Source organism: Seriola lalandi, unplaced genomic scaffold, assembly GCF_002814215.2.
Source record: "Seriola lalandi dorsalis isolate HSWRI2012SDOR001 ecotype SW California unplaced genomic scaffold, Sedor1 jcf7180002054271, whole genome shotgun sequence".
Taxonomy (NCBI): domain Eukaryota; kingdom Metazoa; phylum Chordata; class Actinopteri; order Carangiformes; family Carangidae; genus Seriola; species Seriola lalandi.
This window is the reverse complement of record NW_019524824.1, coordinates 381,062-406,691: the sequence shown is the minus strand read 5'-3', so window position 1 is coordinate 406,691 and position 25,630 is coordinate 381,062. Positions and strand designations below refer to the sequence as shown.

Genomic DNA, 25,630 nt, shown 5'->3' with positions numbered 1-25,630 from the left:
ACAGCAGGAAAAGAAATATGAGGTCTTTACCTGTGTGCGGAGGTCTGAGAGGACAGGGGCCAGGGCTGTGCTCATGTCCAGCAGGGTCTGGGCCTGTTCCACTGCTTGCCTCCGCTCTCCCAGGCCCGGCCAGGGGAAGACACGTGGCAGGTTGGACGTCTGATTCTGGAGCTCAGCCAGACGGGCCTCAGCCTGGCCTCGCTTACGCTGACAGGACTCCAGGCGCTCCACAACACCCTTCAACTCTCTGATGGGTAACAGCATATGACAGATAACGTTAGAAATCAGACTCAAAGTAAATTCAGTATTAAGTCAACTGAAGTCATATTCACATAAGCCTTTCAGCCACATAATGGCTGCTGGTTAAGGTTGAGTTCTAAAAAACGGTTCCATCTTGTAAATCTCTAGTGGAATCTTTCTTGTCTCTTCTCTTTTTTTTATTCATGGGTAATGAAAAAAATATTGAGATAGTCATTAGCTAACAAACAAATGTGTAATCTACCAGGAATGTCAGTCTTTAATAATTCATAGATATTATCAATATTGTTTTCTTGATTTATTAGTTTAAAGAGTTAGTAAACCTTAATACTCTGAATCTGATAGAGGATTTCAAAGGATTTAGATTCAATAAGCAGATCTGATAAAAATGTTATTAAACACTGCCACTGGAAAGAAATTCAGTGTGTTGCTGTCTGTTACAGCCACAGAAGTCTGAGCCTGATAACAAGCTTCAGACAGCTGATCTGTTTCCCCACAAACATCTGAAAAGAGCTTTCTGTACCTCTGATTCTCCTCAGTAGCCTGCAGGACCGTCCTCCACTGCTGCTCAATGTCTTCGACCATCTGCTGAACCTCAAGCTTCTTTTCTCCCTCCAAGTCTTTTTGCTCACAAAGTCTCTTTGCTCGACTCTTCAGTTCCATCACTTGAGCCTCACCATTGGACTTGGAGCTTAGGATGACCTAAAGACACAATCATAGTTTTTATTAGATTAAATTATATTTATTATAGATATAGATATTTACTGTTGAACAGTTGTCATTTGTCCACTGTCCTGAAATAAAAATGTCTTACAAATATAATCATCTTGTCATCTTTTCTTTTTCAAATGATACATTAATTAATTATATTATTTTGCTCTAAGCCAATAAAATAATGATATTTTACTTGATGTACTTCTCTACTGAAAATAATGACAAATGATGGATTTTAGATACACAGTATTTTGGAATAAAACCTGTATTTTATGTTTTACCTGTGCTGTGTTCAGCCTGTCTTCTATTTCAGCCTTGCTACCCTGAGTGCCTTCCCCTTTGGACTCAGCCTGCTCCTGCAGCTCTTTAACCCAGGTTTTAGTGCTCCTTGCTTGGTTACAGAAGGCCTCCATCTCCCTGGAGAGTGAGTATTGGACCTCAGCTTTCTTCAGAGTGGTCTCAGCAGTCTGCAGGACTGTCCTCCATTGCTCCTCTGAGTCTTTTACTGTCTGCTGAGCCTCTTGTCTCGTGTTCTCCTCCAGGTCCTCCTGGTCGGACAGACTCTTGCTTTGTCTCCTCAGGTCTGTCAACCTGGAGTCTCCCTCAGGCTTGGAGCTCAGGATTGTCTGAGAAGAAGTTACCAAGTGTGTTTACAACAAACAGAGAGGAGAAAATAAATTATGGCTGCTGCAGAGAATGTCAAGGGTGCAAAAAACAACGATCATGTTTTACAAAATAATCTGAACAGTCAAATCAATCCTGTTTTGAGTTGTGATAAAATATCAATATCAAATATTAAATATTAACATTGAAAAGACAAAAATCATCGAAAAAAAACATGCAAAAGTTAAGGAATTAAAACTTAAAACAAAAAAGCTAATTTTGAGAAAAGTAAGTTACTTAAGCGCAGACCAAAACAGCATGCTTGCTAGCTATATGTCACATATAACTTTTATATTAGCACAGATGTCCAAGTTTTTGCCTAATCTTGTATGGCAACTGACCTGTGCAACATTTATTATCTTTTCTGGATCTTTCTGACCGTCCACAGAGACAAGGCTCTGCTGCTTCTCTTCCAGCCAGGCTCTGGTGTTTCCTCTCAGGGCCTCATAGTCCTTCAGCTGGCCCTCCAGAGCACACTGCTTCTCAGCCTTATCCACAGCCTGCTTAGCATCCTGCAGGACTCTAGTCCATTGTTCCTCAGCATCTCTAACTTTTTGTTCAACCTCTTGCTTTTTGTGTTCCTCAAGATCCTGACCACACAAACTCTGGCCTTGTCTCCTCAGCTCCTGGAGCCTGGAGTCTCCTTCAGGCTTGGAGCTCATGATGTCCTGGAGATAAGATAAAGAAAGTCACATCTAAAAGGCAAGGCTTGGTTTAAAGCAATGAACATAATCTGTGAGATCCACAGCATAATTCTGGGGTTGGGACACATGCATGTTTCTTCCAGCAGACAGAGAGTCACTTTATCATTCATTTGTAGCTGTGATTGTATTATCTATTTTTTGGCCTCCACCAGCTCCTGAGAAAAATATCTGCTTCTGTAGCTGCTAAATGTTCCACTTTCTTCTCCATTATGGTGATGTCATTTCTCCCTGTAACATGAGCCACACTGCTCTTGGCCTCTCAGCTCACCTGTGCTGTGTGCAGTCTGTCCTCAGCTTTGGTTTGGCTGCCCAGTAAGCCCAGTCGCTGTTGAAGGTCTACAAGCCAGCGCCCAGTGTCCTGCTGACAGGTATCAAATTCCCTCAGCTGAAAAGAAAAAGACACGTACACTTAATGAGGTGGTTTAAAATGGCTCAGGGAGAGGGAGAACATGTTTTGCGCATGTTTATTTAGAGAATTCATCATACATTCCCACTGTGGGAGCATTGTAAGACTTGCAAAAATACATATATATGATTGTTATGATACCTACAGGGCCAAAAAAGGTCAAAAACTTTACATTGACTTCTCTCACCTCTAACTTTTTCCTCTCAGTCTCCTGAGCGATCTGTGCTTCTGCAGCAGCCTTGATCTGTTTAGCAGCCTGCAGGACCGTCCTCCACTGCTCCTCTGTCTCTCTGACAGTCTGTTGAACATACACTCTCCTGCCCTCGTCTGCATCTTTATGGTCACACAGACTCTGGCCTCGCCTCCTCAGGTTGTTCACCTTACAGTCACCATCAGGTCTGGAGCTCAAGATGGTCTACAGAAGACCACAATAATGCAAACACAATATTCATTAACTGCAATAGCTGATTAATTCAGACCTCAGAGCTTTAACAAAAGGAATAACAGGAAGACAGATGAAGAGTTAGGCTGTAAAACTGATATCAGAAAACATGTTGCTGGATAAAAAATGTTGTTTACAACCATTTTATTACATCTCAGCTCGACCTTGTCAGAAATGGCTTATCTTTAATCAGTTTAAAACTAATCTTGTCAGACTCAGTGGCATTTCATGACATTATCAATCCCCAACATTTTTAAACTTTCAAACATCAGGGATGTATTAGATGGACACTTGTAATGAATTTAATGCCCATATCTTTTTAAAGGCAACTCATCAAAAAGTTGAAACAAACCTCGATAGTGTGACATCTTTTCTCAGGTGGTGTGTGACTACCCAAAGACTGCAGCTTCTGTTGTCTGTCTCTGATCCAGGACTGAGTGTTTTTACTCTGAGTGTCAAAGTCATCTGAAAGACTTCTGAGCTCTGCCTGCCTGGCAGCCTGCAGGACTGTTCTCCACTGATGCTCTGTGTCTTCAACCAGCAGCTGAACCTCGGGTTTTCTGCTCTCCTCAAGCTGCTCAGACAGACTCTCGCCTTGTTGCTTCAGATCCAGCACCTTGGACTCACCCTCAGGTCTGGCAGTCAACACAGCCTGAAGGTGAACACACAGATATGGTGGTGAGGGAACTCCAACTACAAACTTGTCACTGGTCAACACTGCTTCATAGTTAGTCAATCAAACATGATGTAGGATATTTTCTCTATAAAGTCAGTAAAAATAAAATAAATACTGACACTAAATTATTTCTGATATTATGAACATTACAGCCTGATATTTTCAAGTCAAACCTGACTCGTTAACTCACCTGTGCAATCTGTAATCTTTCTTCAAACTGCATTTGACTATTCAGGGACAACAGCTTCTGCTTGTGCTCTTTGATCCAAGACTGAATGCTTTCACTTTGGGTTTTGAAAGCATCAAAGTCCCTCTCAGAGGCAGCTTCAGTCTCTGCCTTGTTGAGAACCTCCTCAGAAGCCTTCAAGACTCTGCTCCACTGCTCCTCTTTGTGTTTGACTGCGTCCTGAAGCTCTCGTCTCCTGCTCTCGTCCAAGGCCTGGTTGTCACACAGACTCTGACACTGTTGCTTCAGATCGTGGAGCTTCGAATCTCCCTCAGGCTTGGAGCTCAGAGTAGCCTGAAAAACAACAAATATCCCATTATCTGACCACTACAAGATGTTCTTGAAATTATAACCCACCACAAATTGATCCACACACAATCTTAAACTCACTTGTGCAATCTTTAGTGTTTCTTCAACTTGCATGTTACCACCAACAGACAGCAGGTTCTGTTCCTGCTCTCTGATCCAGGACTGGATATTTTCATTCTGGGTTTTGAAAGAGACCAGGTCTTGGTCTAACAAGGCTTGTGTTTCCAGCTTGTTCAGAGAGTCCTCAGCTGTTTGCAGGGCTGTCCTCCACTGCTCCTCCATTTCTCTGACCGACTCTTGGATTTCTTGTTTCCTGCTTTTGTTGAGGTCCTCCTGTTCACACAGACTCTGGCTTTGTCTTATCAGGTCGTTCATCTTAGAGTCTCCCTCAGGCTTGGAGCTCAGAATGGCCTGGTGACACAATGGGAAATTGGTACTTTTATATTCATGGTCCTAAGAGGATAAATCCTCAGGACTTTGGTGACCTTCTGACATTTTATCTTGTGCTTCCAACAGATCAAATGTTGTACTTGTGCAACACTTAGTTACATTACACTTAAGTTTATTCTAAACCTTATGATCAAATTCCTGTCAGCTTCAGCTCAGGGTAACATAATAGGCTAATGTGAATATTTGAGTCAATTATCTCAGATCAGACTTAAAGTCTTTCTACTGACCTGTGCTTTGCATTTCAACTCCTCCGTCTGTATGTCTCTGCCTGGGGAGGTGAGGGGTTGAAGAAGGTCACTGATCCAGGTCCTGGTGCTCCCAGCCTGGGTATTAAACCTGTCGCACTCCTCCTCCAGGGCACTCTGGGCCTCTGCCTGTTCCTGCAGCCTTGCCTCAAGGTTTTTGTAGCGCTGTATAAGGTTATCACTGTCTTTCAGGAGGCTTTCAGCTCTCACCCCTTGTCTGCGTATTGATGCTACCAGCTCACTGAGGGTCTCGGCTTTACCACTGTCACATTGAAAGAGAGACACAAAGTACACAAGACAATGCATCACAGAGCATGTGCTGAACCTGTATTGCACTGTGGATTAACAGTTCTAGACTTCAGGCATTAGTTTTTAATGAGTAATCAGTAGATATGTCTCATATTCTACAACCATTCATTACAATGGTGAAACAATTTTATGGTGCAATTTTGCCTTATTTGGTGGCAAACATGCATGTTTGTTTTTCCCTAAAACAAGGAGGATGTCGCTGCCTTTGTGTTAGTGATCAATGTACTGTACCATTCTCAAAGATGAACAGTACTCCCAGTTAAAACGGCAGCAAAATGTTTCATCACACTTTCATTTCTCTTGTGAAGAAGTATGTGTGTTATGTGCACTTTTGTATTAATACCATATGTATCCTCAGTACAATAAATTATTTTGTTTTTATTGCATGTAAGCTGGAATGTTTCAAGTTGAAAATCACCTCTCATCCTGAAGGTCTTTGAGAAGGAGTTTGACTTTGTCTGACACCACAGACTGTTTCTCTTTGCTCTGCAGCCACTCACGGAAGCCATCATGCTGCTTTTGTAGACTAGAGAACACAAGAAAAACACACACAAACAAGTCAAGGAACGCGTTAACTTACACTTACAATGTCACTGATCACAAAGTCCAGATAATATTGTGTTCATTCATGATAAAATGCTGACAACTTTTAAAAGACTGTTTGTAGGAATGGTGATTCATTTGTATTAATGTGAACTGGTGCTGTTGAGGAACCAAGACAGCATTTACCTGTTCAAGTCACTGAGGAGGGACTCCATTTGTTTCTGCCTGTTGTGGCAATGAGTTCTGAACGTGCCCACCTCCTCCTGCTGCTCCTTCAGCCAGGCGGTGAACTCGGAGAGCTGCTGGGGAGGGATCTGCTGGCTGCCTCTCTCCAGCTGAACCTTCAGCTGGTCCAGACGTCTCTCTCCATCCTTGGATTTTAAGAAACTCTGATGCACACAAGAGAAATGGTGAGGACCCATCCATTTTGAAAAGTTTTATCTATTTATCAGACCTAGATCACATAGGTTCATATGACTAGGGTCATACATGCCTCTCTCTCCAATCATCCATCTACTCCTCCATCCACTTACAGTGAGCCTTTGCAGAGATGATTCCACATCTGTTCTGCTCTCAGGGTTCTCAAAGAACTCATTGACAGATAGCTGCAAGTCCTGGAACCATGCCTCAAATGACTGCCTTTCATCTGAGGAAAAATTGGAAACTATTACCATAACGAAGAATGAAAGAACAAGATATCACCCTGTATATCACCACCTCACTCAATGATAATTCTGGTCACTTTCAAAAATACACACTGCTGAAACAGGAAATACAAACTTTTGACCACTTCGAGCAGGCCCTGATCCCTCTCCTCTCTCTTCAGGTGAATCATGTCTTTGGTGCGGGAGATGGCCTCTCTCAGCCTGCTGCAGTCTACAGAGAGCGCCTCCAGCACCTGAGGACTGGCCACACTGGAAACCAAACCCACCTCCTTCAACACGGACTCAGCCTGTTCCTCCTGAGTCTCAAGATCATCACACAGATCCTGGTGGGGAGAGATGAAATAGTAAAAATAGAGGTTATTGATTAACTCACTAATGTGGGACTGATATAAGGTTGAATTGAATAAGCTGAAAACCCATTAAAAATTATTCATATTTCCTTTTATGAATGAGATCCTGTACTTTAGGTCTGTATATTTTACTGCTCACAGTGTATACTATTACAGTATATATATATTGTATATATATATCCTAATTTTGTTCATTCTTATATTGCTAAACTGTACTTTGTTCTGCAATAAAGCAGCTGTATACCTGTATCTGGGCTTCAACCTCTGGTCCTGAAGCATCAACTTTACTGAGAGAACACTGGATGCTCTCTACAGCTGACTGGCACTCCTCTATCTTCTCAGCTAGGTGTTTCTTCACAGCAATCAGCTCCTCAAAGACGTCTGTGCAGTCGGTAAACAGCTCCTTCACCTGCTCCATCCTCTTCCTCATCTGGGTTTCCATCACCTGGAAGACGCGGTGAGGAGAGGAGAGGAACAGAGCAGAGGAGAATAGAGTAAATCATCATTGTTGCTAAGGAGTGATGAGTTTTCTCAACGACAGCAGCACTTATTAAAACACTGTCAAGAGGACACAAACACTGTAAAAGAAGATCTATTAATTTCTCCACTCACCTGTAGCTCTAGTGGTGCCTCCTGACTCTGCAGCATTTCCTGGATCTCGACAGACTTCTTGTGGAAATGCTCAATGTTCTCCTCATTAGCATGGATCTCATCCTACAGGGTGAAGTGTAAAATGGTTGTAGTTGTCCTTAAAATGAAAACCTGCCTGTTAAGTATTGTGAATTTCACTTCCACAGAAATCTTACCCTCATGGCGAGTACTTGTTGCTCGTTGTTGAAGGGGTGGCTCTCTGCAAACAGCTTAAGTTTGGCTCCTGCCCAGCTGTCCACCTCTCCTCCTAGCATCAGCTGCTTCTCCCACAACTCCAGTCCCACCTTAAGGTTGTCCATGTATGCGTCTGTCTTCTCAGTCACCTGAAAGAGAACCAACAAACAACAGCATTCAGTCAAGTTCGGCTGATCTGTCTCCTTGAATCCACTCAGCATACAGGTCTAGTACAATTCTTGTATTTGTTGGTAAATATGATAAATATAGTATCCATATGTTCCTATCTAATGTCTATGGGAAATACAAATGCATAGATGCTTACATCCAGCCAGTTGTCCATCAGAGTGTCAGCCTCTGCTTCAAACGGAGACTCACTGCAGTCTGGGAACTTCTTCAGTTGGGACTGCAGCTGTCTGCAAACACCTCTCATCTCGTCCATACACTCCCCAAGACCACTCAGCTCCTCCTTAATATCACAGACCTGGATAAATGTACACATGTTAACATGGAGTACACCTGACCACACAGTGAGAACAACAGTCTTCTTTTAGAATGTGTCTGCCATCTACTGGTTCTTTGCACTTACTGTGTATATGCACAAAAATTCAAGCTGTGTTAAATATTTGGGTTACACTTTGTAAAATTCACTTCATTAACAGAATGTTTATTTTGTCTACCCAAACACTGCTATTACATGTAAATTTAAGCCACAGCACATGACTCTTTTTCAGCAAATTAATGGGTCACAGCAGAAAAAAGTAAACTTTTTTGTGAATTCACCTTGGTTATACTTCTCTGCAGGTTGTCTTTGCCCATGTAGGAAGCCTGGTCACTGATCGTCTGCTCTGCTTTCTGCATGGAGTTGCTCAGGTGACTGCGGCAGCTCTGAAACTTCTTCAGATTCTCCAACAGGATGCTGCACTGCTTTTTCCTGCAAGAGGGAGAAAATGACAAAAAGAATTAAGAGTGATGTATTGCCTTCTGTTGGCCACACACATGCTGCTATTTGCCAAAAGCCCCTTTGAGCAGCTGTTAACATACAGCTTAGCATCTTAACAGAATTGTTAGAAAAGCTTTACATGAATATCCAACAAGCTTATATCACAATTTTAATCAAAGACACACCTCTCTATTAGAAGCGACAATCACTAGTTGATGAGGTCTGTGTGTTAGATAGCTAAACATATCATCTGTTCAGGTTCACAGATGTAGTGTAAATGCAGCTCTGTTTCAGGTAACGCATGTTAGCAAAGTGGCCAGGAGCCAGTTGTTCCTAAAGGCTTTATTTATTGAGATTACTTGATCTGAGCATGCTCCTCCCACTAAACACACCTGTCAGAAAAACCTTTCTGAATCTCATTCCACTGAGTCTCCAACTCCTGCAGGAGGCTTTCCCCTCCTCCCTGTTTCTCCTGAAGTTCAGAGATGCTCTGGAGCTCTGCATGCTGGGTTTGCACCTGGTCCTCCAAATCTGACAAAGCACGGAGCCTGGAAAATAGGAGTTTATTATTTAGACATTTTATCAGGAAATCTGGCTTTTAATTCTACAAATAAATCTATTAAGATACTTATTAGGTTTATATTCTAATAAGTACTGTGTATTTACATGTAGTATACTAACTCTGGTTAACACTGCAGCCTTTCACACAGACACTTGAGAGAAAAGGATCTCATCAAAAACACAAACAGCAAAGTAAAAGAGCACACACATTCAAATTACATGTTAAATAAAACATAAACCCCGAAAAACATGTAAGTATCACAATTACAACCATCAGAAAGATAGCTTAAGTATTGTTGCATCAGCATAAATCACATAACACACACCTGTGTTGCACAGCAGGAATGGTTGGCTCCTTAAGGCCTTGCATTTCAATCGTATCCTGCAGCTTCCTCAGCTCCACCATCAGCGTCCTCTTCCTCAGGCCCAGAGATTTACTCTGGGTCTCCTTCTTGAGGTCTTGCTGCTGGCTGGCCAACCCACTATCAGCCTCCTCCAGTCTTCTCAACAGGGCAGTTACCATATCCAGGCAGGAGGCTGGGACACCTTCCCTTGTGACTGTCAGTCTGGCTCCCTGCAGGAGCAGATCCAGCTGAGGTGCCTTTTCTTTCAGACTGTCGATGCTCTGCCTGATCAGAGCCAGCTTGGAGCGACAGTCCTGCAGTACCGTTGCATCACTGCAGGGGGCACCTTGGACACCGGAGATGTCTTCATCCACAGTCCGCAGTGACATAAGAAACCGGTCGAGGGCACGGGCGGCTGCTTCACTCTTGCGGACCTGCTGTCGGAGCTGATCTAGGCTGGTTCTGTGAGTCTCGACCTCACGGGTCAGAGGGAAGCAGTCTCTGGGGTCCAGATCACTGGATTCAGGGTCCAGACGGGACAGCTGGTTCAGCTCACTCTGAATGTTTTCATCTAGTTCCTATTGCAAAGGGAGACAATGTGCACAGTTTATTTCCAAAGCTGATTGAAAAGTTAAACTGTTCCCTGCATATACTTGTAGTAAATCTGACAAAATGACAAAATAAATGAAAATGACAAATGAAAGATATGTGGGACTGATAGAACACCTTAATATCTTTCAGGATGTTGGTACTGGCCAGTGTGAAGGCAGTGATGTCTTTGGGTTGTCTCAGGTAACGGTCCAGACGGTCGGTGAAGTCCACCATGTGGTTCTCAGTGGAGTCAATCTGTCTGAGGGCAGCACCCAGCGAGCTGCCTCTCCTCTGAAGGTTAAACTGTTGGCTGCGCCACTGCTCCTGCAGCTCCGACTTCTCCTGCTCCAGACCAGTGTTTCCACTCAGCTGGGAATACTGGGAGCACATGACTCCATACTCAGACCACAGAGACTCAGTCTCCTGCCTCAAGAACTACGGAAAGAAAAGTTCAACTCAAGATTGTTGGCATGTCATAGGGATTTGTTTGCTTAGTAAATACAGTACAAAAACAAATGTAATCTCCAAACACTGAAACAATCTCTCAGTCTTTAGTTCTATCAGTTTCTGACACACACAGACTTATATTGTACCTGTATTTCCTGCAACCGTGTATGTAGGCCTTTAAGAGAGACGGAGTCTGAGGGGATATCCTTGATGCTCTGTTCATTTTTAGAAAGTTGGGCTTGCAGAGTCCTCTTACAATTCTCAAATCTGGAGATTTTACAAATTAAAAGACAACAAGATAAAGACTGATTATCCGAATTCTTTTCATTAATAAAAATCTATGCTGTGTTAGTTTATAAAACACGGGACTGTGGTAAATTCAATTTACTTGTCTAAAGCCTCCTTTTTGGTGACTTCTTCCTCCACAGACGCTTGCTTTTCAACCTCCCTCCTCTCCACGCTCACTGTCTTCACTGTCACCGGGGACACCTGAAAAAGAGTAACAGCGCCTTATCTGTGAATTCAAACCTCTGTAACTGCTCCGTGACTGCCTGTAAAAGATGGTGATCAACTTCCAGGTTTAAATGTATAAAACAAGAAAACGTCAAACAGTTTTTTAGCATGGTGTAAAAAAGGTTTTAGAGGAGCTCTAACTAAGTTGAATTTAGAGAGTACATGGTCTCAGTGGACGTGACTCATACCTCAGTTGAGACTTGAGGTTTGTCACACTCCTTTTCTGTGGTCAGATCCTCACTGAAGGCAACAGGAATCCTGTGAAGAAGAAACAAGGATCATTTTCAGTATTTTGTCTTGCTAAACAGGACAAAATCAGTCTGTAGACAGTGGAAGTTAAACTTTTGACATGAAATTTCAAGGACTTTGGGTCTGAGAAATCATCTAATATGACAGGCTGCATCCCTAAATGTCTTCCTTTAAAAGAAAAAAATCGACCATCATCTCTGATGTTTAGAATACTGTATTTCACTCTAATATCCCACCTAGAATCAGGGAGCATTGTGTCTTGGTCTCCACTGAACTGGTGCTGGATGGCAGCCAGCCTTTTCTCACACTCCCTCAGCTGAGTCTGGGCCAGGCGGTGGGCATCCTCTGGGCTCAGGGTGTCACACAGCTCTTTCAAGGCCTCGAGGTGCTGCCCTGCCTGGGCAAAGCTGCCATCCACTGAGAAGCAAGCCTGGTTAATGTTGACAGAGCAGAAACAATAAGCGTACAGGCATGGTGATTACTGCAATTGCAGGCAGGGGATTAATACTACCAACTCAATCCTAGTTTAACTCAGAACCTTGCTTGGCTTTTTTGTTGTTTTTTTCAGATTCATAGAAATATGCATGAACTCAAAACATAATTTATTAACATCATTTTCAACAAAACATTTTTTAAATTTGTATATTTTTGATTAACATAGCCATATTGCAATGCACAAGTAAACCCCAGATGGCAGCAGCTAACAGATGAACTACACAAAAATAAAAGAATGCAGTTTTTATCTTTTACTGAAATGTTTTGTCTTCTATACAGTGTACTTTACACTGTATAATGGCTAATAATTTAATCTAAATTATTTTTTCTGCATATGTGTATGTTATTGTAACCACAGCCCAATAAAAACAGCACTCTCTTACAGAGAAACCAAAACAGTTACCAAATCTTATTATTGTCAGTCTCCCTGGAGGCATACAAAGAAGACAGAGGAAAAAAGGTTAGACAAGCAGAGCTGATAAGCTGGCAGAATACCCATCCACTGAAGCACACCTGCCAAGAGCTTAGTTCTAGTAATTGAGCTACCTGAACTTGTTTTTCTAATCGGGAGCTTAAGTGCATCTCACACTGCAGGGCAGCTGTGTTAAAGTCTGTCCTTGTTACTTCGAACTGCAATTGTTGCAAAAAGCCTGAGATCTCAGCTCTCACAGCCTGGGAAATAGAATAAAATGAATTTTTAAAAAACGACATGTTAGAACAAAGTATTAAATGGTTTATAATATGAATGCTTTATATGTAAGCAAATGAACAATCTGCTGACAAATGCAGAAAATGTTACAATGGTCTTAGTACATTTATAGTTTAAAAACATGTGCAAGCAGTTATCACATTTGTTCCCTCAAAGAACACAATAAAGCCTCATTAAAACTAACAAATGTGAAAGTCTATTTATGGCAATTAAAAATCCCACACATTAAAACAACTCCCACAGTGAGTTTGTGTCTTACCTCCCACTGTGTCCTGACAGACTGGGTGAAGAACTCCATGTCTCTGAGCTCTGAGGGGGTACAAAAGGCTTCCATGCCCTTGGCTGCTCTCAGGAACTCCTCCAGCAACTCTGGATCCAGAGTCTTTAGAGTCTCCTGAGGGGAAGTGATATATTAAAGTTGCAGACTGGCTCCTCGCAATTCCTCATTTTGGCATGTCTTGTGTGAAATAATTCCCCAGCATCAAGTTTTTATCTATCCTAATACAAAACAACATGTTTAAACTGTAATATCAATTGGCAGTAGCATGTATTAAAACAGACCTGTAACTGAATTTAAAAGATTGTGCATTAAAACCTACTCATTACCGTCACTAATGACATAAATCAGATGAGAATATCAGTAATTAAGTTTACCTCTTTCACTGATACTTGCTCGGGTGATATACGTTTGTCTTTGAAGACATTGATGGCTTCCAGGATGTGTTCCTGCAGGCAGTGCTTGGCCTCCTCAAAGCCGTTCCTGGCCAAAGCCTGGGCCTTGGCGTAAGCCTCTGTGTAGGCCTGGGGAGGCGCCTGAGCCAGGGCTGGAGGGTTGATGCAGAGATCTGGTGACTCGGCCTGGGACTGAGGCAGCACGTTGACCTGAGAGAGGAGAATGATTTGGGGATGTTGTGTTTTGGGTTGTGGAGGAGACTGGGTTTGAGGTCCCAATTGTGGAAGTGGTTGGATCTGAAGTCTGGCCTGTTGGGGTGATTGAGCCTTGGAATGTGTTGTAATTTGGGCCTTGGGTAACGGTGGTGACTGAGCCTGAAGTTGGGGTTGTGGTGGCAATTGTACCTGAGGTTTGGGTTGTGTCGGAGATTGGGACCTGGGTTGGGTTGGTGACTGAACCTTGGTTTGAATTGGTGATTGAGCCTCAGGTTGTGGTGCTGGCTGGGCCTGTGGCTTGGGTTGTGGAGGTGATCCAGTCTTCGGTTGGGTTGGTGACTGAACTTTGGTTTGAGTTGATGATTGAGCCTCAGGTTGTGGTGCTGGTTGGGCCTGCAGCTTCAGTTTTGGAGGTGATCCAGCCTTAGGTTTGATTAGTGACTGAGCAACTGGTTGTGGTGGCAACTGAGGCTCAGCTGCAGGTTGTGGCAGTGATCCAGTCTTGGGTTGTATTGGTGACTGAACCTTGGTTTGAGCTGGTGATTGAACCTCTGGTTGTGGTGGTAATTGGGCCTGAGGTTTGGGTTTTGAAGGTGATTCACATTTTGGTTGAACAGCTGACTGAATTTCTGGCTGTGGTTGGATCTGTGCCTGATGCTTGGGATGTGGAGGGGGTTCCTGGAACTGAAGCTGAGGCTGCTGAGTCTTTGCTTGTCCCGAGAGCTGTGTCTGAATGTGTGTTTGGGCCTGCAACTGAGTTTGTAGCTGGGGCTGTGAAGGAACCGGAGGATGGGTTTGATTTGGTGGTTGTGACTGAAGAGGTTTTTGAGTTTGTATCTGAGGCTGAGGATGATGATGGGTTTGGGGCTGATGTGGGACCTGTGGATATTGCTGAGACTGAGGATGTGGATATGGCTGGGGCTGGAGTTGCGGGGGTGCTTGAACAGAAGTCTGCTGCTGCACTTGGCCTTGTTGTGTCTGGATATGAACATTATAAGCTCTCATCTGAGGCTGCTGTTGCATGGGACTCTGGGGCCTCATCTGGGGTTGTGTTTGACCCCAGGGTTGGGTTTGTGTTTGTGGCTGCATTTGAGGATGAGTATATGATGGTCCCATGTGAGAATACCCAGGTGCCCCTATGTTAGGTCCTTGCTGGGGCCCAGTTTGGGCCCACTGTGGTAGAGCCTGAAATGTTGGAGGGGCCTGAGACTGTGAAGCCTGATCTGTTTGTTGATGATATGGCTGAGGAATGGGATGTCTCTGATGGGGATAGAATTGATTTTGTCGCTCTTCTTTGGGTGTCCACTGCTGAGATGGAGACTGAACCTGGGAGTAACCCTGAAGATAAAGCTGGGGTTGTGCTGTAGCTTGTGGATGCTGGAAAGACATTGGGGATGAGGTTCTGACTTCAGTCCAAGCCTGTAGCTGGCCCTGGGAGGGATGGCCAGGGTGGTGGACCAGTGCCTGAGCATGTGTATGTGAATACTGAGTAGTAGGCGGAGAATGACCCTGAGCCAGGACTACAGATTGAGCTTGTGTATGATGTAGAGTCAAAGGTTGGGCCTGACTTGTCCAGGTCATTTGCTGAACATGGGTTTGAGCCTGGACCATGGGTTGGGTATGGGTTTGAGGATGGGCCTTTGGCTGAGGATGAGTTGGGACCTGGGCCATTGACTGGCCATGGGTTTTAGGATGAGCCTTTGGCTGAGGATGGGTTTTAACTGGGGCCATTGACTGGCCATGGCTTTGGGCCTGGACCAGCTGGGTATGGGTTTGAACCTGGGCCACTGACTGGACGTGGGTTTGAGGATGGACCATGGGCTGGGTATGGGATTGAACCTGGGCCACTGACTGGACGTGGGTTTGAGGATGGACCATGGGCTGGGTATGAGTTTGAACCTGGGCCATTGACTGGACATGGGTTTGAGCCTGGACCATGGGCTGTGTATGAGTTTGAACCTGGGCCATTGATTGAACATGGGTTTGAGGATGGGTCTTTGGCTGAGGATGGGTATGGACTTGGACCATGGGCTGGGTATGGGTTTGAACCTGGGCCATTGACTGGACATGGGTTTGAGCCTGGACCATGGGCTGGGTATGACTTTGAACCTGGGCCATTGATTGGACATGGGTTTGAGGATGCACCATGGGCTGGGTATGACTTTGAACCTGGGCCATTGACTGGACGTGGGTTTGAGGATGGGCCTTTGGCTGAGGATGGGTTTGGACTTTGACCATGGTCTGGGTATGGGTTTGAACCTGGGCCATTGACTGGACATGGGTTTCAGCCTGGACCATGGGCTGAGTATGAGTTTGAACCTGGGCCATTGATTGGACGTGGGTTTGAGCCTGGGCCTTTGGCTGAGAATGGGTTTGGACTTGGACCACAGGCTGGGTATGGGTTTGAACCTGGGCCGTTGACTGAGCATGGGTTTGAGGATGGGCCTTTGGCTGAGGATGGGTTTGAGCCTGGGCAATTGACTGAGCATGGGTTTGAGGATGTGCCTTTGGCTGAGGATGTGTTTGAGCCTGGGCCATTGACTGAGCATGGGTTTGAGCCTGGGCTTTTGGCTGAGGATGGGTTTGAGCCAGGGCCATTGACTGAGCATGGGTTTGAGGATGGGCTTTTGGCTGAGGATGGGTTTGAGCCAGGGCCATTGACTGAGCATGGGTTTGAGGATCAGCGATTGCTTGAACATGGGTTTGAGGCTGAGTCTGTATAGGGGGCTTAGGGGAGGGGGGTCTGACAGGGGCCCATGACTGTGGATGACTACGAAGTTGAATGTGGGATGGAATGGGAGGCTGAATTTGGCCCGGTAGTGGAGCCTGCATTGGGGAAGAAGGCCTGACTTGAGCCCATGTCTGCACCTGAGCTAAAGCTGGACCATGGCCTAGACCCTGCAGCTGACCCTGTGGGTGCATACCTGGCTGAGGATCAGCTGGGACACATGTTTGGGACTGAGCCTGACCCTGAGACTGTAGCTGTGGTTGTGTCTGTGGCTGGGTCAGTAACTGTGTCTTGACAGGGCCATGGGGCTGTGGGAGGACTTGTGTCTGTGACTGACCATGGCTCACTCTGGTTTGTGACATGGTCTTCACTGCTTGCTGGCTGTCTGTGGTAATGTGGGACACAATTGTTGACTGTACTTGGGACTGAGATGTAGACTGAACCATAGTTTGGAGTTGTGCCTTAGATTGTGGGTGAGGCTGAGCCACAGTTACAGTCTGGGATTTAGCTTTGGTGTCTGAATCTGGTTGTGCTTGTCTTATAATATGTAGTGGTTGTTGTGGTTGTTTTTGTGGCAGCAACTGTTCTTGTTGCTTGTGCTGTTTTTCCAGTTGCAGATGCTGCTCTTTTTGTAGTTGCTGCTGATCTTGAAGTTGTTCTTGCTGTTGCTGATCTAGATTTTGAGGTTGTTGTGTTTGTTTTTGTGGCTCTTTTTTCTGTTGTTTTGGCTGCTTAGTGGTCTTGGCATTTGCCTCAGGCTGAGGCCTGGGAGTTCCTGTATGCTGAGGAACAACCTGAACTGATGCCATTTCCCTGTCTGACTTTGGAGTCTGTGTAGTCTGTACTAGGTCCTGAGCAGAATCCTGTTCTGAAGCTGAAGCAGGAGTTTTATGCTCTGCTGAAACTGGTTTCTGAAGCCAGGGCCGGTTCTTCATGGCCCGAGCCTTTTTGCTTTGAAGCTCACTTGAGCTTAAAGATGGCTTCTTTACAGCTGGCTGCTGACGCGAAGTCTGCTCATGGGACTCCTGTATCTGTTTGACTTGTGTTTCAAGCTGTGTATGAGTTACCACCTGCTGATGAGCTTGATACTGATGTACTTCTATCTGCTGCTGCTCCACCTGTTGCTCCACCTGTTGCTCCACCTGTTTCTGCTGCCGTTGTTGTGGCTGTGTTTGCATCAGCTTCTGCTGTTGCACTTCTTGTAGTTGCTGGTGCTTGAGTTCTTGCCGTTGTAGCTCTTTTTCCTTTTGTATGTTAAGTTGTTCTTGTTGCATCAGCTGTTGCTGCTGTATCCACCCTTGCTCCTGAATCTGCGGTTGTTTTTGTGCATCAGTCTCTGACAAGGCCTGAGTTTGGACTTCTGGTGGTGACTTTGTCCTGGTCTGCATCACAGCTTGCGCATAGGTATATGGCATTGGAGGAGAGGTCATCTTTTCCTCTCTGTATTCCTGCACCACTATCGTTGGAATAAAGGTTTCATGATACTGATGAGAAACTAACTTTGTCTCTGGCTGCTGCTGCATTGGCTGGCTGGTGTCTGACTGTCTCAGATGTTGCAGCCTTTGTTTAGCCTGGATAAGGATTTTAGATGGAGGAGAACCTTCTGGGGGGCTTCTGCTTCTGTCTCGTCTGGCTCCCAAGCTGCTCAACATACCAACAGCTTCCTGGAATTGAAATCACATATATTAGAAAAACTGGCATTGTAATTACATTATTAAAAGTATCTGTCATGCTTCTCTTGCTATACTATTCTCATATAGAACATGCAAAATATAATGACTTGTGCAGTCTACTTGCCTGTGACTGAGCAACAGCCGCTCGCACTCGGTCCTGTATGGCGGAGGCATGAAGGTACTGGATAGGAGAGCTCTTCTGATTCGTCATTACCACCACCTGCAGGTCCTGCTCCTCTGTCACCAGCTGACCCTCCAGCTGTAGACCACGGGAAATCAGGACCTGCGGGAATAAATGGTGTTGAATAACCACCAGTGTTTCTTCAAATATGCATAATGCTTTATGAAAGGACATAAAACAGAACAACCTTTCTTCTCTGTGGGTTGTCTTACCCTGGCTCGTGGGTCCTGGCCCCGCTGTTGCTTTTGTCGTTCTGCGGCCCTCAGCAGCTGGTAGAGCTCCCTGGCCTCCGTCTCCCAATGCAGGAGTTCAGCCAAGCGACTGTCCAGACCCGACACACTGTGCTGCAGCTCCGCACAGACCTGTTCTGCCTCGAACAGGGTCTGTATCACCTGGTGATGTTAAGGAATTGGATAGTAATGGATGAATAAATTACAGTACACTATACATGCACAAATTTTAGCTGCCAGGTGGTACTTAGTTACAAAATGAGATGAACAGATGAACAAAACATAAAGACTTGTAAAACATAACAAAATCTGTCATACTTCAGGCATAGCAAGCTTCAGTTTCTGTAACTGATCTGCTGGGCATTCTGAAGAGGGAGCCAGAGCTTCCATATCCACCTCTTTCAGCTTCCTCAATATGAGCTGAAGGGAAGAAAGCAAGAGTGAGTAATTCAGTGCCATAATCATAACAGTGTATAAAATGAACGGCTAACAACTCCATTGGTCTTACCTGTATTCTTTTTCTGTAGGTGCGCAAAGGACCTGCCATTGCCTCCAGAGGCTCTTTGAGAATCAGAGTGGCTTCTCTGATCAGAGCTTGGGGGTCCTGGGGTCTGGCCTGGATGTCGGCACTGGGCTCAGGCACGTTGTCCTGAAAAATGCACAAGATGTTACATAACACAAAGAGAAAAAACTTGATAATGTGAAAGACAAAAGCTCTTGCTTTCACAACAAAAGCCAATCAGACAAGCTTAGGCTGTTAAATTTATTTTTAATCATTAGTCATTAATTCTGGTATTTTAATGACACTTGTTTCTTGTTTGTTAACCCATTTATACCGGATGCTGCGCAGCGCAACATTGCCCCTCCTGCCGGTTTACTGCGTAGCGCAGCATTGAGTCTCCTGCCGGCTGCTGCGTAGCGCAGCATTGTTGATTCCTCGTCATTTTCATGACGCATGCAGCATATAAATATGTAAAATATGTATAAATATATCATGAAAATGACGAGGAATCAACAATGCTGCGCTAAGCAGCAACCGGCAGGAGAGTCAATGCTGCGCTACGCAGCAACCGGCGGGAGGGGCAATGTTGCGCTGCGCAGCATCTGGTATGAATGGGTTAATACCACAGTGGATATGATACAATAGTCTGATAGAATCATTTCACAGGCGGTATTTATAACACCTGTCCGCAACTCGAGATATCAATGAAGCCGCATGATAATGCACTATTGTTAAAGACTATAATGCCTAACATTCATAATAACCTCCATACAAAAAGTAAAGGCGGAGTACCACTTTCAAACTTGAACCCACTCCTTAGTATTAGAGTGTGGGAATAATTATGACAATTACGCCTTAAATTCCAAAGCCATGAGACATTATATAACCTGAATCCCTGCTGTCACCAGACACTTAGCAAGACATACTGAAAAAACTAGGGCAACACATTAGGACAACAAAGCCACTCATCCTGGTTAAGAAACAGCCCTTCAAAATGTTAGTTATGTAAAGCAATATGGCACGTGCCTTATCAAATATATCATCTGCAGCCTGAGCTGCAGTGAAATGACAGCAAACACAACTGTGTTTCTCAGTAACCAGGTTTTCCTTGTTCTGTAACTTACAAAAGTGTTTCTCTTGATGAACTCAGCCCAGTGTATGTTGAGCCTGCGAAGCTCGTCCGCCAGGCTCCTGCTGGTCTGAGGGTCTGTTGACTCGATCAGGAAGTTACCCACCTCATTCAGGTGGGCGTGTCGGGAGCCCCACTCAGCCACAGATTCAGGCGTTACCTAAAAAAACATGATTATATCAAGAGAGAGGATGAATATTGAAGTGTGTATAAAAAGACTGCGTCTAAGTGTAGGCTATTCTATTACTATTTTCCCCAAATGCTCTGGAGAAAAAATAATCTCATTGGTTGAGTCGCAGGGAGTTGAGCAAAGGAAGTAGCTGTAGTTGTTGTTTTTTAATCACTAAATAAATTTGTTTACACAATTTTAATGAAGAGAAAACTAAACTCAAGGAATTGTGCCATTGCACATGTTCTCCCCAAAATATTTCAAATGTTCATCTCTCTTCCTTGCTCTCTCTACTGTATCTACAATACCTGTGGTCTGTGCCCAGGGCTGAATGTTGCAAAGCCCTGCTCCAGCCAAGCCTGCAGGGAGCTGAGGCTATCGCTGTAGGCGTCCCAGGCAGACAGGACCCGTCCCATGGTGCTCTTGGCTGTGGTCAACTCCTCTAAAACCACAGTGGTGTCCTCCTCCAGCTGCTTCACCTGCAGACTGACGTGGTAGCAGTCTGCAGCTGAAGAGCAAGACAAACAGCAGTCAAATACTTATACAATCCAAAACTGAATCCATGAACTGGCTTCAATCAAACTGCAAGCAGCAAAACATATCAGTTAGACATAGATAAAGGAATTCAATACGTCTGTCATGGAGTCACAGAACACTTACCAAGGGCAGATTTGCTTGAATATTTCTCAGAAATCTTCTTCAACTTATGAAGAGCTGCTTCCAACAGAGAAGGTAGCTCCTGTGTGTTTACCAGCTCCTGTGTTTAAAAAAAAAGATTTTATATACACAGCCATTACAGCCATGCAAATTATACAATAGAAACAACATTTTTGGGGAAAAACTGAGGGATGAACTTTTCAATCCTGGACCTTCATCGCTGGTGGAGCAAGTTTTATCACAGTGGTACCAGTGGAAAGACCATGTTCTTACCAAAGCTAAAGGTTTTGTCATCTTTACAGTGGCTATTTTAGGATATATCAGATGTTTAGCATTAGCCTTAGCATGTTACTACAGTAGCAAATCTATTAGAATATACAAATGCAAATATACATACAGTTAGGATGCCCCCCTTCGGGATCAGGGCCTGTGCTAAAGTGCTTACAATCACCCAAATTCCAACTTATATAACATGTAACAATATACAATATAACACCAACAGGACACTTCCTTCCCACTACTCCCAATTGTTAAAGTTTGTTTTGAAGATGCCAAATCTGATCAAGGACTACTCACATGCCATTCTTGCAGCAACACCCTGACAGCCTCTGGAGAAATGTAAGGCCTCTTCCAGACACGGAGCTTGGTCCTGATCTGCCCCAACAAATCCAAAACTGTGTGGCGGTGCTCCCGGTACTCCAGCTTGATCCCATGGTACTTAGCAGTAACTCTCACACCGGTGAACCTGGTAACGACATCCACAAAAAAGGTTCAACTACTAGTGATGTACTACTAGAACATTTAGCTTATGGAAAGAAATCAATTCATGCACTGTAGGTACAGTACATATGGTTAAACACATACATGTGAACAAACAGTCCACCTGGGAAAGTATCCTCACCTCCTCTTTAGCTCTTCAATCTTGTCAGAAGGAACCATCATGTTTCCGTACTCATCCAGATTCTGGAAGGACTGGAAGGTCCTCACCTGCTGCGGCATCTCCTCCAGGCAAACCTACAGCAACATTCAGGTGTGAGCTCATTCACAGGTACATTTACACATTCATGAAAGTCTATATAACCTTACAAAAAGGAGAGTTATGTCGACATTGTGTTCAACACTTTCTCTGAACTGTAAATGAAAACATGGATATTCAGATAAAGGAATTATTCAGCTGATGTTATTTTTATTCTTTACATGAAAACCCCTGCCTGAGGAACCTGGGTCTGTTAAGTCAGTATCATTTTTTTTTTCACTTCCTAGAGTCCTATAGTTTAAAGTTTGGATGGAGTAAACACTCACTTTGAGCAGCTCCTGTTTCTCCTTGGCTTCGTCAGCAGCACGACCGTGGTCCTGTGGGTCACCCTCCTCCTCGGCCAGAGCTCCCTCTGCTCTCAGCAACCAGCGGGCCACAGTATCCAAGGGGGCTGGAAGGCTCTTATCTAACTCAATTTTGTATTCACGAAGCTAAATGAAAAAACAGAGAGAAAGAAGTCAAATTCAATTTAAAGTAAACCGTTTTTCAAATTAAAATGCATACAAAAACATTTATAGTGCATGCAGAAGAATATAATACAGATGTATACCTGCATATTGTATATTGATGCATACATGTAAATAAGACATTGTAAATATATAACATATTGGAGAAGCCAACTATGTAACCTAATCAAACACAACCAAAACTAACCACATTTAACCACATTAAAAAAGTTTAAATATACCAATATCAAAAACTGTACAAGCTTTACTGAATGGGAAGAGAGATTTGAGTGGAGCGGACCTTCTCAGTGAGGGTGTCCCATGCCTCTCTGAGAGCCCGCTGCTCTTCGCTCAGTTTCGAGGTTCGTCTCATTGCTGTCAACAAAGGCATGATGGGCCGCCGTTGCTCATTAAAGGACACGAGAAAGGTCTGAAATACCTGAGGGATGGAAAATGACATCTTTAGTGCCACTTTTGTAGGGTCAACTCAAACAGCAAAATTTCAAGGATCCACTTTTTTTTTTTTTTAAAGGACACTGATGATAGATAGATTGTTTCATGAGAAAACTATTACATGGCATTGTGCAACAAGACAGAATGGGGCTGCTTTAAATTGAAGCAGCAATAAGTTCTTAATAAGTGAAGGCAACATGAGACAGAGGCTGCCAACTGTGTCTCCAATTGGCATGTTGTAATCATATATGAATGTAACAGTTAACAAGACAATTACTGCAGTGCTTTAAAATGCTACATGTAACACAATGTTCTGCCATTACGTATCTTGATAGGAACTAGCTGGAAACGTACATGGTATCTCTCTGAGTAGCTCTCTCCCTCCGTGGAGTCCCAGCCCTCCAGGAGCTCATCGTAGGCCTGGGCCAGCCAGCACGTCACTTCCTGTGCCTTGCGATCAGGTGTTGCCTGGCAACATGATAATTACAAAATAGTTATAGATTGAAAACATTTCCAGGCCTAACTAATTTCATTACCCAGTGGTATATTCATGCTTATCAGGGTCAGTCATAAGCAGTGACGTTTAGTTTGATTTAAATATCTTAAGAACACTGAGGCCAAGACACAGGAGAGGAAGGGAAGTCAATCATTGTCAAACTGCTCTAACATATTATCATCTATGACAACTAAGACAAACTACATTGCAACTGAATATTAAAACATTTCTCCCCATACAAATCCATGTAAAAAAAAACTGCAGCTTTGTTTATTTATTTATATCTCTCACGAATAGAACAGGTGGTAAAACAAAGGCAAGACAACGGATGCAGAGAAAAAGCTGTTCTACTCCATCTAGCACTAAAATACCATATTTATTATGCTATAATTATGTAAACAAAAGAGCTAAGCAAAAACATTTCCCACAAGGCAACAGCACCAGTCATGGGATACTTAATAAACAGAATGGAGGCTGGGGTGCCAGAATGTCTTGCATTTAAAGCAAGCCTGTGCACAGTAGAGTTCCAAGCCCATAGATGTCTGTTTTGGCAACAAAGTTTGTTTTTTACTCATAAGAACATGGCAACATGTACAACAGCCACCTTTATTCTCACAATGTCAGCTGTATGAAAACAAAGAGCTCAGTGTGTAGTAGAATTAAGGTTTATTTGTTTTAATTTGATGCATTACGTAGGGCAATTTCTAGATTTATTTTCAGATGTGTTTCCCAAATTTGAACAAAACTCTTAATTTTGCAGAGCTCTGATTTTTTGTGCTGTTCACCCTGCAACACATCTTGCACAATCACTGCAGAATGAAGAAACACTTTGGGGAAAAAGTATCAACATAAAAAGTCGATTAAAAACTCAAATGTCTACAGCAGCTACACGTGAACAAGGTGATATCCTGTGAGAGACTCGAGCTGACGGCTGCTTTGTCCACTGCCACTGATCTTTCATGAGTTCTGCAACAGGCCAAGCCCGCAGGATTTCATAGCTGCACTGCAGTCACCCCATGAGCACTTTATTCATCTCATGGGAGGCAGAGAAACACACCCTTACCGTGCTTTTGGATTTATTCCCAGAGAACAGGTCAAACTAGTTCGATTCTGCATGATCAGTCCTGCTATGAAACCTCCATGTGATTTATAGGTAATCTTGGCTTGAGCAACCGACTTTTTAATTTAAATAGCTGCCATGCTGTCCCATTAAACAACTCTCCTAGTATATAATCGTTAGCAATAAAATCTAATGCTATTTACAGGTGCTGCAGAGGATTGGTGCAGCTGATTTACACCGTGTGACAAAGCAGCAACCCAGAGGGTTTGCAAACACTGAATGAACACATAAAAAATGTCAGTTATTTTTAACCCATTAAGCAGTGACAGGGCAGTGTGGCAGTGACAGAGACAGAGTAGATTGAGACAAATGAAAGAAGAAGTCATATGGGTTTGTTTTCAAAATTAAATGATACATTTTGTAAAAGTTTCTTTATAAATGTCAAGTATTACTGCCTTGTTTTTGTTTATGTGGCCTTTAATTTCAGTCAAACTGTTTTATTTATTAATTCATTAATTCATTCCTTCTCTTTCTTTATAGTTTTGTATAGTTCGTAGTCCTGTCAGTGTTGTCCAGTTTGTTGACATTTTCCCCTATTTAGTAAATTCTCTTCCCAAAAATGTTAGTGTTGAAAAAAGATTATTTCAGATATTTAAATTATTATTAAATCTAACGTGTCACTGAATCCATTGCTGGTTAATAATAACATAAGCAAGTGGCTTAAAACTGAGAGATGAAACAGTGTGGCGCTATGGCTGCGGTGTCTACCTGTCGCAGAGGTGAAGCAGAGATAGCAGGAGTGTAGTGAACAGGCAGGTTGATTGGAGAAGGACTTTTAGGAGGAGTCAGATATTGTGTCTAAGAGGAAAAAGGAAAGGAAAGAGGAGGAGCAGAAACAGAAACAGTCGAGAAAATGATGCCAAGAAAACAGAGAAATTCCAAACAAAAAGTTATTGTGGAAAGTGGCATGTGGCAGAGGTAACTGAAGGGCAGTGCACTAACAAAAACAGACACAGTGATTCTTTATACTAGTTATGGTGAAGATAACCAAATTTAACACAACTTGGATGCAGGTAAAACCTTCAATTTACAAATTAGTAACACAGTAACAGTTTTACCAAATGTGTTTTGTAAGCTTTAAATAATTCATTGCAATTTCCAGAAACATTCAGACCTGACTGGTATGTCGGAGGCTGACATACATACATCTGTATCTGCATATATTCTGGACAATTTGCAAAAAAGAGATGACAGTGCAAATGAAGAAACAGTTGAACAGATGGTGGTGGGGAGTCGGTGAAGAACAATAAATTTATTGTGGTAGTGTAAAGTAGCGTTCCTCTGG

The 25,630-nt window shown here is 43.5% G+C and overlaps 1 protein-coding gene across 1 annotated transcript in view; it reads right to left on the bottom strand.

The window, feature by feature from the left end:
* The window catches only part of syne2b (spectrin repeat containing, nuclear envelope 2b), a 134,701-nt gene that overhangs the window by 86,294 nt on the left and 22,777 nt on the right, over positions 1-25,630 (bottom strand). The window contains exons 11-50 of the mRNA XM_087173693.1: positions 23,084-23,197; positions 22,578-22,715; positions 22,097-22,261; positions 21,696-21,808; positions 21,371-21,539; positions 20,798-20,894; positions 20,446-20,645; positions 19,964-20,128; positions 18,846-18,986; positions 18,656-18,757; positions 18,320-18,499; positions 18,051-18,209; positions 13,292-17,917; positions 12,897-13,031; positions 11,670-11,863; positions 11,373-11,442; positions 11,060-11,160; positions 10,818-10,938; positions 10,360-10,659; positions 9,616-10,211; positions 9,121-9,276; positions 8,569-8,719; positions 8,111-8,269; positions 7,767-7,934; positions 7,573-7,674; positions 7,205-7,405; positions 6,726-6,933; positions 6,479-6,591; positions 6,132-6,334; positions 5,821-5,928; positions 5,076-5,355; positions 4,480-4,809; positions 4,054-4,383; positions 3,540-3,839; positions 2,933-3,160; positions 2,608-2,724; positions 1,977-2,303; positions 1,254-1,598; positions 782-960; positions 31-247 (exon numbers count right to left, since the gene is read on the bottom strand). Of these exons, the coding sequence (XP_087029819.1) occupies positions 31-247; positions 782-960; positions 1,254-1,598; positions 1,977-2,303; positions 2,608-2,724; positions 2,933-3,160; positions 3,540-3,839; positions 4,054-4,383; positions 4,480-4,809; positions 5,076-5,355; positions 5,821-5,928; positions 6,132-6,334; positions 6,479-6,591; positions 6,726-6,933; positions 7,205-7,405; positions 7,573-7,674; positions 7,767-7,934; positions 8,111-8,269; positions 8,569-8,719; positions 9,121-9,276; positions 9,616-10,211; positions 10,360-10,659; positions 10,818-10,938; positions 11,060-11,160; positions 11,373-11,442; positions 11,670-11,863; positions 12,897-13,031; positions 13,292-17,917; positions 18,051-18,209; positions 18,320-18,499; positions 18,656-18,757; positions 18,846-18,986; positions 19,964-20,128; positions 20,446-20,645; positions 20,798-20,894; positions 21,371-21,539; positions 21,696-21,808; positions 22,097-22,261; positions 22,578-22,715; positions 23,084-23,197 (12,108 nt within the window). The remainder of the gene's footprint in view (positions 1-30; positions 248-781; positions 961-1,253; positions 1,599-1,976; positions 2,304-2,607; positions 2,725-2,932; positions 3,161-3,539; positions 3,840-4,053; positions 4,384-4,479; positions 4,810-5,075; positions 5,356-5,820; positions 5,929-6,131; positions 6,335-6,478; positions 6,592-6,725; positions 6,934-7,204; positions 7,406-7,572; positions 7,675-7,766; positions 7,935-8,110; positions 8,270-8,568; positions 8,720-9,120; positions 9,277-9,615; positions 10,212-10,359; positions 10,660-10,817; positions 10,939-11,059; positions 11,161-11,372; positions 11,443-11,669; positions 11,864-12,896; positions 13,032-13,291; positions 17,918-18,050; positions 18,210-18,319; positions 18,500-18,655; positions 18,758-18,845; positions 18,987-19,963; positions 20,129-20,445; positions 20,646-20,797; positions 20,895-21,370; positions 21,540-21,695; positions 21,809-22,096; positions 22,262-22,577; positions 22,716-23,083; positions 23,198-25,630) is intronic.